Below are 13,240 nucleotides of genomic sequence, written 5' to 3' on the forward strand. Positions count from 1 at the left end.
GTTTATTTTATTATTTATCTGCACTCTTAAAAGCTTGAGTTTTATGAAGATTCAAAGTTTTAACTTGATTTTAAAAAAATGCATCAACTAGATTTACCCACAAGAATATTTATTGTCATTACCTTATTGTTCATGATGGCTTTGAGACACTGGACAATTTTGTGTTGGTTCCTTTTGTCAATCTTCTCTTGCCTAAAGACAAGAGATTAATGAGGCACAGTTGACAATAAACTGTACAACTCATATACAGATAAAAGAAAAGAGTGTGTGCAAAAATAAATATGAGGGAATTCATAGCTTACTGTTTCTTGAACAGCAACCTCTCCAAGATGTCCAGCAGCAGCCCGAGACCCTCATGTCCGAAGCTCTGCACCCAACTGAAATAACAAACACTGAATCAATATCACAACAGTGTAAGACTGAAAACTGACAACTACACTTTCATACTCATCAGTCACTGTAGAAAGCTTTAAGACAGAAAAAGACATGTAGAATTCAGAAGTTTGTGCTGAGGAGAAAGGCAGCAGAAGTAAACATGAGGAAAAGGAAAGACTACACTGAAATATTCTAGACAGAGGGAAAACAACAGATGGAAAAACACAGACAGGGAAAAAGTTTGGACTTACTTAAATTGTAAAACCCTTAAGTTTGTTTTTCACATGATTGTGATCAAGGTACATTACAAGTTGAACTTGAACTTTATCGCACTTCTCTGGTGGACAATTTAACAGTTTCTTATATCAGTCAATATATTAGCATTATTCAAACTCTAATTTATATTGCATAACAAAATTCTACCCACTAAAACAATAACGTGTATTTGATCAAAAGGTTTGAGCAAAGTTTTTCCATCTACCACTTTATCCAACATTTTTTAGACAAGCAGTATTCAGACCACATAGTAAACCTTTTTGTTAGTTTATCCAATTTTGTTGTGCAAGTAAACTAGTACCACCTTCATTTTGTTAAGACCAATCTCTCCATAAAACAACCAGCAAATTATAAATCAATACCATCTAGTTATCAAACATGTCACTGACCAATATGTGCTTCACAAATATAGTTTAGACATGCACTACACTTTAATTACAAAGATACAAAAACACTTGATATACTGGCGTTGATCCTCTGAGACAAGGCAGAAAAATCACCATGAAGAGTTTGAGTGCAGGGGACAGAATTAGATTCTTATACTAGGATGAAGCAAGTGATATTTGTGAGTTGTAACTCCCCAAAAACAGACTTCATACTGCTCTATCAAATAAGCTACAGGAGAATTGAACAGTCCTGCTGTTCTTTATGTGAAAATTGATTTTAGACACATCAGACCAGGAACTGATGCCTGTGACTAAAAGATAAATACCAAAAACTAATCAGCATTTTCCAGAAGTCAAAATAGTGAGTAGTTTGTTTCCAACAGAATGTATTGTTTGGAATATGCAGAATATGTTTTACCATTACCACCAAAAGATAACCCTTGTTCTTATTTTATCGTCATTTTATTACATTACAGTCTGTCTCTTCATTATATTGCTTGAGCTTCTACCAGAACCTGAACACTTGAGGCAAGTTACTGTTACAGCAGGAGGTTGTAATGAAGTCCAGTGGGGGCTGCAAGTATTCCCTAGATCCAAATATTATGTGGGAACTGTGAACTGTGAACAATGCAGAGGATAGTGGTATTAATTTAAATCAACTGAAGACGTCCTTTAGTCTTCCCACCTCAAGAATAGAATGATTGCTAAACCTGTACTTAAACCAAGACCGAGGAACAAGAGTGTGCTTGTGTGTGTGTGATAGTGATGCAGAGCAAAACAGAAAAAAATACTATTGCTAATACCTTATGAAACCTTCAACTTTCAAACTGCTTGGATATAATGAAAACAGAGCAGCAACCCACATAAAACATCTATTTTTCCTTCTTCCTGACAAATCATATACTAGCGTCTCAAGGTTTTCACCCAACACTAGCAAAGAGCAGCAATGGCAATAAAAGAACAGAAGTTTTAATTCTGATTCAAATAGGAAGGACTCATGGGAACAGATATTACATTGTGAGTTTAGGTGAAAACCTTTAGGTATGCAGAAAACGAATTGAGATTGTGAGCGACTGCGCCTCCCTCCTGACTGAAACCGAAGAACATCTATGAGCATTAGCATGCAGTGTTTGTACTGGTCTAATCAACAAGCTGCATGCCTCCCAGCATCAAATCTACAGAAATCCTCAAGGTGACAACATAAAATGGGAAGCTGTTATCTGAATTTAATTTCTTGGAAATGAGTATGGAGTTGTATGTAGATGTGTGTCAATGAGGTCATTTGTCTGTTGTTACATTTCTGTGTCTGATAAAGAATAGTGACAAATACCATTTTTTGTGTATTAAAAATCAATGAAGCCCGGACTGCAGTTGCTTATATTGTCGGTTTTGTATTATTTAACTTGCATGCAAATTTGTCATTCCCTGAATGAAAACAGGTGACAGGTGATTTCCATTCAACATCTCCAACAAAAAAGCTGCACTACTGATTATTTACTGTAGTTAACTGCAGTGACCCAATATAGTGTATGTGTAAAGACAGTCATGTCAAAGTATATTAACACATTTCAGTTTTTGTCACTCTGGCAATGCAGCAACTTAACTCTGGTGCTTTAAATGATGTAACTCTGTAAGGATAGCTAACTGGGGGGATTACTTAAACTGTGACCCATGTATTGTTTACAATGCTGCAAACTGATTGAATGTGAATTCATGCAAGCATCTCATATACATTAGATCCTGACTATGCCTCATCTACTTTAAGGTATATGACTGCGTGTGTTATAATGCCAAGAAAGTTAAGCAAGATGACAGAAAATGCCATGGCCTTGCTGATGAAGACAATTAAGATTGTTAATAAGTTAGCTAAGGAATGAGAGTCTCATGTTTGAGAAAAAATTCAATTTAGTCTACACTTCTCACTGAGCCATGGTCCGGGCCATTCCCGTTATAGAGTAGGCAGTGCAGAAGTGTTGACAAGAGCTTCATTAAAATGCATAGTTCAGTGGCAATAGCACACCAGTTTTTCATCATCAGTAGGTGAGGCAAAGAGCAAAGGAAAATAATCAGTTGATCTATAGCAGGAATTATTGCACAAGAAACCCACAGGTCTGAGCTATCAAAGTCTGCTGTAACAAATTTTAAAGACATCTGCCTGGAAACTGTAGAAAAGGATGGGGCAGGGGGTTTAAGTCAGTTTTCAAAGACCTGATACGTTTAGAAGATTTCAGAGGCAAAACAGGGACAATATGATACTCTGCTACAACATCTGCTACGACATCTGGGAAAAGTCTAATCTTTAAGAGCAAGAACAATCAGGCTGAGGCAATTATGGATCTAATGTAAGGAGTGTGTCTTTGCGTCACAGTAGAAGGGCAGAAAGTGCTAGGATGAAGGCATTCACTGCATCATGGTTAGATAGCAAAAACTTTAGGCTTGTGAGTTTTAAAATTTGACCTATGAGCAAACTATTAATTGTTCCTCATAAACACTGGATATATCATTTTTTAGCAAATAGCATGTGTTCACAAAGTTGCAAAATTCACAAATTCAGAGATACAGATGTACCTAAAAAAGGCTATAGGAATGATAGATGAAAGGATACCGTTTTTGTAGTGGCGTGCTAAAATAAATAATAATTTCCACATCTATTAAAATTTTACCAATTACTTTTAAAAGAAGAATCGGATGCTATAATAATCTAATGTACAGACATTTCTCTTTATCCTTGGGCAGTAACATTATATGACTTCTATTTGACATGCTGTCTGTCTAGACTCTAAAGTGATTAAAGTAGTTTAAATTCTGTTTGCTAATCTAGCATGCTCTGGCAGCCCTTGGGTTTCATTAGTTCCTAACAACACCCCTCCCACATCCCAACTGAGAAACTTCAATCACATTCTCTGCCTGAATGTCCTCAGTGTTTGGAGCCATGATGTGCAAAAGTGATCTGAAAACACTTTCCAAAGCTTTTCTTTGCAAGACAAACTGGCAGCGCTTTAAGTCTGTTATCTGTTAATACTGTTATTATTGTATTATATTTAGCATCAAGATTGATACTGAAAGCAACGTACAAGCAAGACACATGGAAGCAAGTTGAGCTTCAGTGTCTTTCTCAGCCTTAGTTGTGACACGTGGCCAAAATCACTGACCCTATGGCCAACTGCTCTACCAACTGAATCACAGCTGTCCCCAACAACTATGCACTGAATTACATAGTTATTATATATGTGGATTGAATAAATACATAAAGTAGTCTATTTTGCCTTAATCATTTAGTATAAATTGATGATAAATGTTTTCAGTCCACATGGAAGCTGCAGTAGTAGTTGCTGCAGTTAACCATATAAGTGATTAGTCATATCAGAATTGTTATTTCTGTATCCCATCTTACATATACACAGATTTACAGATTCATGTACCTGTGTTTTTGATTGGTGAATTTTATGTTTTTATGCCAGAAACATTCTTAATCCCACTTACATTTGATTTGTTATTTTTCCTAACGAGAAAATCATCATCACTGAGGACAACAACAGGAAATATCCAATGGTGAAGAAATCATCATCATATCATATCATATTTTACATCTCTTTTAGAAAAACATTGCTTAAAATTTTAACATGACTTGCTGAAACACTTTGTCAGGTTCCTGAGATATTAATCAGATACTGTAAACTGCATTGTTTGATATTTATACGGTGTTATAGGAAGCAATTAATGTTCACTCTAAAATAAAAGGTATAACCACACGCCACCATCAACAGAAGGAAAATGAAACAATAATACTGGACTGAGAACTATCAGCTCATGAAGACACCAAGAGAGAGCAAGAGAGAGAGTATGAGAGAGAGCATTAAAAAATAAGGAAAACAAATTCATCACACAATTCCCTGGGAAACAAAAACAGTCATAAATCAAAGAGAAAAATGAGGCATCTTATCTGGCTAACTTCACAGCTAAGGTAGCTTGACTTCTAACAGAGTCTCGGGAGAATTTCTCCAAGGTTTCCAGGCAGAGTAGCACAGTGGTGCACTCCGCTAAAGCGGTCATGAACCAGAAATAAAAAATTAACTTGAAATGTTATCCCAAGTATAGCAAGCAAGCCAGCTACATGATGGTTCTCCAGGGATCAAGGAATGAGCTGAAATCACAGCAATGTGGGACATCTGAAGTAGGTATAGCGGCCATTTCATTCCGTAAGGACTGAGACTAGCATGACACTATCAGTAAAAACCATAACAATACTTTTGAAACTGTGTTTCTGCAATGTCTCAACTGGTAAATTTTTAAGAAAAATCACTGCTGTCACTTCAAAGATTTAAGTTCTTTTAACAATTTTATTAACAGTTAAAAACTAATAATCAACAAATCAGACGGCACTATAATTGCAACCAACCATTTTAATTATCTCTTTGCAAGAAATTATTTATTTTGTAACAACACACACACACACAAAGAAAATGATCAATTACAATCTGGCAGACCTCAAGGTCCCTTCCACTCTGTACAAATCTCCTATTTTACCACCTCCAAAGCACCCCCAGAACATCACGCTGCCTCCACCATGCTTGACTAAAGGTTTTAAGGACTGTTGTAGCATCTTTTTATTTGTTCGGTGTCTCACAAATGTTTTTCTGTTTGATTCGAAGACCTTAAAACTTGAACTCATGTGTCCACAACACCTTCTTCCAGTGTCCAATGCCTGTGCCCTTCTCAGTCTTTTGTGTTTATTGGCCTGTCTGAGATACAGCTTTTTCTTGGCAATTTTGCCATGAGGTCCAGCATCCTGAATTCTCCTCTTCACTGTTGATGCCGACACTGGTTTTTGACGTGTATTATTTAGTGCAGCTGCAAGTTGAGGACCTGTGAGGCGTTTTTGTATTAAACTACACACTCTCAGATATTTTCTCTTCTTGTACAGTCATGCATCCGGGCCTTTTTCTGTCCCTGTTAGAGCTAGTTTGTGCTGCTCTCTGAAGGGAGTAGTTAACAGCATGATAAGAAATTTTAAGTTTCCTCACTATTTTATAGAATTGAGTAGTAGTTCCTTTCTAAGGAAAATAACAGGTCTGATGGGTCTCTAATGAAAACTCTTTCTTTCTGGCTATTGGTACCTATTGGAACCTGTAAACAAACAACTGCTGATGTTCAGACACTAAACTAACCTAAAAAATGCCATGCTCCCTTGTTTGCTCAATTAGTGCTATACTATTCTCAACTAAGCAACACAATTGCAAAAGGCTTTTCTCATAATCAATTAGCCTGATAAATGATTAACTTGAATTATTGTTAATAATAGTTTGTGAAATATATAAATTATTTGTGATTTACATGAAAATATGTTTTTCTTTGTAAAACAAATACATTTGCAGGTTATCCCAAACCTTTGAGCGGTAGTGTATATGTAATATTCTTTACCTGCTCTGTTGATAAACAGAAAAAACATGAGCAACACCTCACCTTATGAAGCAGTCCAGTTCGCCACAGTGCAATAACAACCTCAATAATAAACACACTAAGATAAATTCCATATTACTTTTGAGTATTAGTCAAAATTTTCTACTGCATTAGATTTTTAGGTTTTTGATCCTTTTGCTCTTAATAGTGGCCATTATACAGTAATTTCCTATTAAGAAGAAATTTTTTTTGCATGTATATTCTGTACTTCGATCATGCTATCAGTATGATCGATTTCTGGAATTGTGAGTCTGAATCTTTGTGTGCAGTAAATGGGTGGCCAGGTATGAGAGAAACAGCAAGAGCACCCAAGGTTTATAAAAAAAAAAAAAAAAAATGGTGCAAGGAAGAGGGATGCTAAACCTCAGCTTACTTTATTGCTAAAGTGAATAAAAAAATAACTGGGGCCTTAAACCTGAAAGTCAGTTATATCAAAAACCAATTTCCACTTGTTTGTCAGATCCATTTATCAAATCCAGTTAATATAATTACATTCCGTAGCCTTGCTGATCCTGTGGGGTAGTACTGTGGCCTCTGTTCAAAAATGGAGAGAGAGCTGGAATAGCTGAGGTGGGTATGGTATACAGGGGTCAGAAGCAAGCGTCACAGGGTAACACTTCAGAACAGCAGGAAGTACCAAATTACCTCTAAGTCTGTCCGCTCCACTAGAAGGAATCTGACGAGGAAGTGTGCAAGTCTGTAAGGCAATACAAATAGAATGCTACCACCTAACTTTAGATTGAGACAATAAGTGAGAGTTGTTGTTAAAACAGTGCCAAGACAGAGACAGTGATCAGGATCCAAAAACAGTGGCAGACAAAATGCTTTTACTGCCAAATCAATCCCATAACTCACGACTGTAATGGTGCTATTAGATAGCAAGAGGTTACCACTGCTGGCCCACTGTTTCTGGCAAAGGCAGATTTATGGTCAAGCCAAACAATGTCATGATGAATGGGCCGGATTTTCCATTTTATCAGTGGTGACTTGATGGAAAGTCTGTGCCTACAGGCCCGATTTTCCTAAAGGATCACACAGGTGAAGGTCTCATAAACAGAAGAAGGTATCAATAGCTTATGTTAGTCAGTTGAAATATTGTGTTTTCTTTCCTCTTCTTTTTTCTACCAAGCTCTGAAAATCATCAAGTGACCATGGTCATCACTTTATCAAGTCTTTTTTATGACTTGATGCTTTTCCTCAATTATTTATATGAATGAATTCTTACTTATGAGTTAATGAGCTAAAATCATGTTGATTGTAATATCTTACATTGATAAAAAATGAAACTGACAAACATATGTCTTATTCAAGATTTACATAATTAAACACTTGAATATGTTAAGCCTAATTCAAGTTCTGAAGCACATCAATGCTTGGCAGTGTTTGTACATTTTTGCTGGTGTCATTGATTCTAATCAAAATCAAAGTGAGGCTCACAAAAAAAGTGGCTTCATCATGATTAAAAGCTCTTAACACCAATTTTCTCTTGGCCGTCTTGATAGAGATGCAGTGTTCAAGAGGGTCTAAAAACATTATGATGTCTCTGTTCTTTTACTCCTACATCCATGTGCCGTCACTCATGCATTATTGGATAAGTACGTGGGAGAGAGCAGTGGTGGGCGGGAGTGCTTTCACATGCAAACTCAAAAGCTGAGCCTGCCAGCAAGAAGACTTTATTAGCCATGAGAAGGCTCAGACTTGGTAAAACCAATGAGATGAGAGATTCCAGCTATGTTAACAAAATATGCATAAAGTGATGCAAATTCAGTCTTACTGATCTAATTGGAGGCAAAACAAAAGAAAGAAGCATGAAAAAGGGAGGGTAGACATACCAAGCTAAAATGGTGTGGGGACAGAGTAGTGATTATTACATTACATTAAGCCAATATAAAACCAATATAAAAACATTTTGTCGCTTCTGAGCATGTTTTACTGTAACTGCACACCCTAAGATTAATGTACACAGATAAGTCTTACTTTAGACTGAGCAATGTACAGTGCAAAGCACTGCCACAGCTGGAAGAATAAATGACAAACATTTGCTGCTGTTTGCAAAGCAGCACTCACTAGACCAGAAACAGTACTGGAATCAGTTGGCCTCATTTTGTTATAACAGTAACTGGTGGTTGGAATGGATTAAAAGTTAATGGTAATTACTCATTGAACTTTAAAATAAAACAAATTAAAATATGCGTGGCAATATAAAGGCCAAAGGTATTTTATATAATATATATAAAATACAGTGATATGCTCTGTCAAATGTATATTTGCGAGTGAATGCAGCCTCTTCTTAAACATTCAATTAAACTAAATTTTTAATTGGTGAGGAAATTCACCTCCTGTCAACTGAGTGGAATTCAGCTTTAAAACAGGCCAGTAATATGAAAAAAGGTCACTGATCACTGGTGTAGACTAATGCGTCAGATTCAAAAGAACAGTAAACAAAAAAAATATAGGATAAAATACAAGGTGAGAGTCCATAAGATGATGCAAGGCCGCAGTTATCCTCAATAAGCCGAAAACACCATGACAGAACAAGAAAAGTGCAGTGTAGAGTGTAGAGAGCCATTAGTGTCTTACTATACACAAACTCTGCATCAATCATGAATGTGTGATCAAGCGTGATCAAATAAAATCATATATCTGGCCATGTAGCAGTAAGAGGTGGCAGACTGTTAGAGCATCAGTGAAAACTAAATGTTTGAGCTTAGGCTTCTGCCTGCCTTTAACGTGGCTCTGGCAGAGTATATGATAATGTGAAACAAACTTGCTAATCCCCAACCTCAGACAGAGAAAGCCCAAAGCAACAATATAAATCTAAGAGAGTGAGACAACCAAGACAAGACTGTCAAGGATTTGCCCATCAATGTGCCTCAGACCAAAGGAAAACCTTTTCCCCCTAGTCACAGATAGATTTACTTTGGCAACAAATAAACCTTTAGTTTGATTAAGCACTGGGACACAAAACTAGCCATCCTAATCACAAATAGTGGTATGTTTAGTATGTGCACTACTGATCTCGGTCTTTGAACATTATGCTTAAACTATTTGTAGAAAAGGTATGCTTTTTATTTTTCTTTCCTTCTTATTTTTTTGCCTCGAAATTATTGATAGGATTGTGTTCAAAATAAAACCTGAACTGAAGAATTTCTTTTTTTTTTTTGTATTGCTTTAAAATATGTGGACTAAAATGGAAATTAAACAAAGCTCAAATTAAGGACTGCATGTCATTATTCTAATGTCAGCATATGGCCTAATGGCCTTGCATATTTTGAAAGCACTTATTTCAATTAGTTATAACACACATACACACAACAAATAGCTATGTCCTGACAGTGTAGCGTAATATGGAGGTATGCATACAGCTAACACAATGCCACAGCGTGTACATTTTTAACAGATGATAATTAAATGTGAAGATTACATAATTGTCATTTCTTATTGAATACGCTGCACACATAACTTGCAATCACGTGAAAAATATTTCTGATTAACTGAAAGAGGCCTACATGTGAAGGAAAATAAATGAATTAATTATTTATTTTTCTGTAAAGTCCCTACTTTAAATGAAAAAGCATTATAGTGGAATTACATCTCTAACAGTCTGTCTAAAACTGGGATATTAGATGCTTAAAAGGTAGTGCTTGTTGTTGGGCTACTGGACTAGATTTACTGTAATTGGATTACGAGGTGGACGCATGATAATGTGCCCACTAATGTTATTCACCAGTTTATACTATTGACCCATGCAACACAGTGGAGTAGTTGTATGGGCATCTACAGTTCTAGAAGCATCTCTAAAGAGTCCACAATACACTCTCTTGATTTCAAGACCTGCACAAACAGTCACAAGTGTTTAAAGCAAAAGTATGTTATCATAAAAAGTCAGCCACGCAAGATTAGGCATTACACTTTCAAGGGGCACTACAGTAGGTAATAAAGTCTGTTGTTCATGCTGATAATGTCAGGCTGAAGCAAGAGCGGTTACGGTCTTTTGATCCAAAAGCACTTTTAACTTGCAGCAAATCTGATTCCCACATTTGCCTAGAGTGACCATCAGACTCTGAGATTCACAGTTTAAGTTGTAGCTCTGTTCAGGTTGCTATTCTAAACTTAATGTCACATCATTGTTTACACCTTTCATTGAATGTATTTGATAAGTTTAAAATTATTTTTTAAATTCAAGATCTCATAAACATACATATTTAATAAAATATCTTATGCATCTTAAATATGTGCAATATTATAGTGTACCTGACAGGATGGCTAGTAAGGGCTACTCGCAGTGAGTCGAGGCAGGCAAAGAGACGTTCGTCCATCACCCCTGACTTCAACTCTCCCAGAAATTCCTGGGTAGATATATGATGGCTACTTCTCAAGTTGCCCTGGAAGAAGAAAAGGAAGAAGAAATAGTAAACAACAGTTATCAAATCAAAAGATAAAGTGGATGAATTGTCAGCAGAAAATCCCTCTTTCAACTTTTATAATTGTGCACATCTCTTTATAAACATGAAAATACACAGATCAACCACAATATAACTATGGTGGAGGTTTTAATGCGGTGGACAGGAGTCAGCCAGGAACAGCATTGCAGCTTGTTGCCTATGGGGCTGCACAGCCACAGACCCATGAGTGCCCTTGATGACCCCTGTCCACCATTAAAAACCACCATGAGGATTTAATGGAGAAAAAATAATAACTGACCTAAATTACTCAGTAAATACTATACTTTTACTTAAATTGATTTTACTATAGAACCAATACTTTTACTTGAGTAAATAATTTATACCTCTGTGCAAACAAGTTATCAGGAGCGCAAAAAGAAACTAACTTTATATTACAGTGCAGTAAAATTATTTGTAAAGTTATGTTCCCATTACTGTACCATATGTTACTAAGAAACATATGGAAGTTTATTTATTGTTTCTAAAACACAACACTGCTAAAGCAATAATAGTGTACCTAGAAGTGCAGGAATATCAATAAAAAATGACAGCATCGCAGTGTATGAACTATACTGGACATTGCCATGGGTGCAAGTTGACCTCTAGGTAGACGTGCAAGGATGATGCAAGAAGCTTCTCTACAGTAAGTAAAATCCGTCCTATAGTTTGGTAAGCACTTTAAAAAAACAAGAGAGAAGAAATACAGTATATACTGCTGTGTTTTCTCTGAGTTTTACGAATCAGATCAATATCCAGACTGTTCCTGGTGTGGGTGTGTCATCATTACTTTATTGATCATGTGCATGTTAGGTTAATGTCAGCTATAAAAAACAAGCAAAACAGTTCCAGCCAACTGCAACTTTCAGTTCAACATATAGAATATAAACATTTGAGTTAGAGATAATAACATGTATTTAACCACCTAATTCTTCCAGACTTTTGGATCAAAGCCAGAGACCTAATACTTCTAAGCCAATCTAAATGCTTAGCCCTCTGCTGTTCTTAATATGACAGTAAGTCAAGTCTCTTAATTAGTTTTCAAACATCCACATATTTCATACCAAAATGACATATTTCCAAAGGGGCAGAGAATCTAAAATCGTTTCATGTTGGAAAAGATCAAAATTTTGTCAGAGCAGTCAAAACAAAAATCAAAGCAACTGACTGTGACAGCCATCATCATCATCATCACTATAATGCTATTTAATCACATGCAAAAAGAAACCATGCAAAGTTCCATATATACTATATACAGTATTACCATGTTTGTTTGTAGTTGCATGACTAAACAGGGCATTGCATTGCCCTGACCCCAAACTCCATATACCCACTAACAAATGTAAAACTTTAGAATAAAACAAAAAGGAAAAAATATCAGCCACTGCATCCTCCCTTCCCAATAGCAATCTACATGCATCTTGCCTAACTAGTTCATATGCCTGCATGTGGCTACGAGGTAGTACGAAGACACTGGTGAGGGTGGTGTAGCAAGAAAGCTTTATTAAGCCAGCTGCACTCATGCCAAAACATCAAATATTGTTGGGTGATGTTTTTGATTCTTCAAAGGCCTAAAACTCTGCCTGTATCCCTACCAGCAAGAATAAATAATCCCAAACTCTTGCAAGCTGCCAAAACAATGGAACTATGCCGAGCATCTCCCTCCCATGACACCTCAAGCCCTCGATCTATAGTACTGTTCTCAATATATGGTAAAAATGAAAGTAGTTGTTGAAATTTTGCTTAAATTAAAAAAAACTCTAAACCGATCACCCTTCATTTATAGGCAATCTCGATATGTATTTTGGGTATTGCAGCATATATATCAGCTTGAAATAAAGTTTAAACCTCTGTGCATCTATTTGTTATGCTACCATTGCATGTTATTAACTTTGTGTCTCCTCTCTCCTGTAGGTGTGCTTCCTCCTCTGTCTCCCTCTCTCTGTACTCCTCTGCAGGTCTCCTCAGCCCCAAAGCTGTATATCTCCAGAGTGCAGTTACTGGCCCTACCGACCTGCCCAGTGTTTTTGCTGCTTCTTACTGTTGTTTTTTGTTGCCTCCTGTTCTTTTCTCTCTCCTCTTTCCACTCACCCCAACCAGTTGAGCCCACCCTGAGCCTGGTCCTGCTGGAGGTTTCTTCCTCTAAAGGAGTTTTTTCCCCTCCACTGTTGCCTTGTGCTTGCTCAAGTGGGGTTGTTGGTTTTTCTACATAATTCTGCATAGTTATGTTTTGTAAGGTCTTAAACTTTTAACACTGTAAAGTGCCTTGAGATTACTTCAGTTGTGATTTGGCGTTATACA

At 36.5% G+C, this 13,240-nt stretch overlaps 1 protein-coding gene across 3 annotated transcripts in view; it reads right to left on the reverse strand.

Moving 5' to 3' along the window:
* The window catches only part of LOC113174893 (protein diaphanous homolog 3-like), a 129,983-nt gene that overhangs the window by 105,329 nt on the left and 11,414 nt on the right, over positions 1 to 13,240 (reverse strand). For all 3 annotated transcript variants that reach the window (XM_026379085.1, XM_026379084.1, XM_026379086.1), the window contains 3 exons: positions 10,752 to 10,882; positions 303 to 377; positions 123 to 192 (listed from right to left, as the gene is read on the reverse strand). In XM_026379085.1, the coding sequence (XP_026234870.1) occupies positions 123 to 192; positions 303 to 377; positions 10,752 to 10,882 (276 nt within the window). The remainder of the gene's footprint in view (positions 1 to 122; positions 193 to 302; positions 378 to 10,751; positions 10,883 to 13,240) is intronic.

The sequence above is a fragment of the Anabas testudineus genome, chromosome 3, assembly GCF_900324465.2.
Source record: "Anabas testudineus chromosome 3, fAnaTes1.2, whole genome shotgun sequence".
NCBI lineage: Eukaryota > Metazoa > Chordata > Actinopteri > Anabantiformes > Anabantidae > Anabas > Anabas testudineus.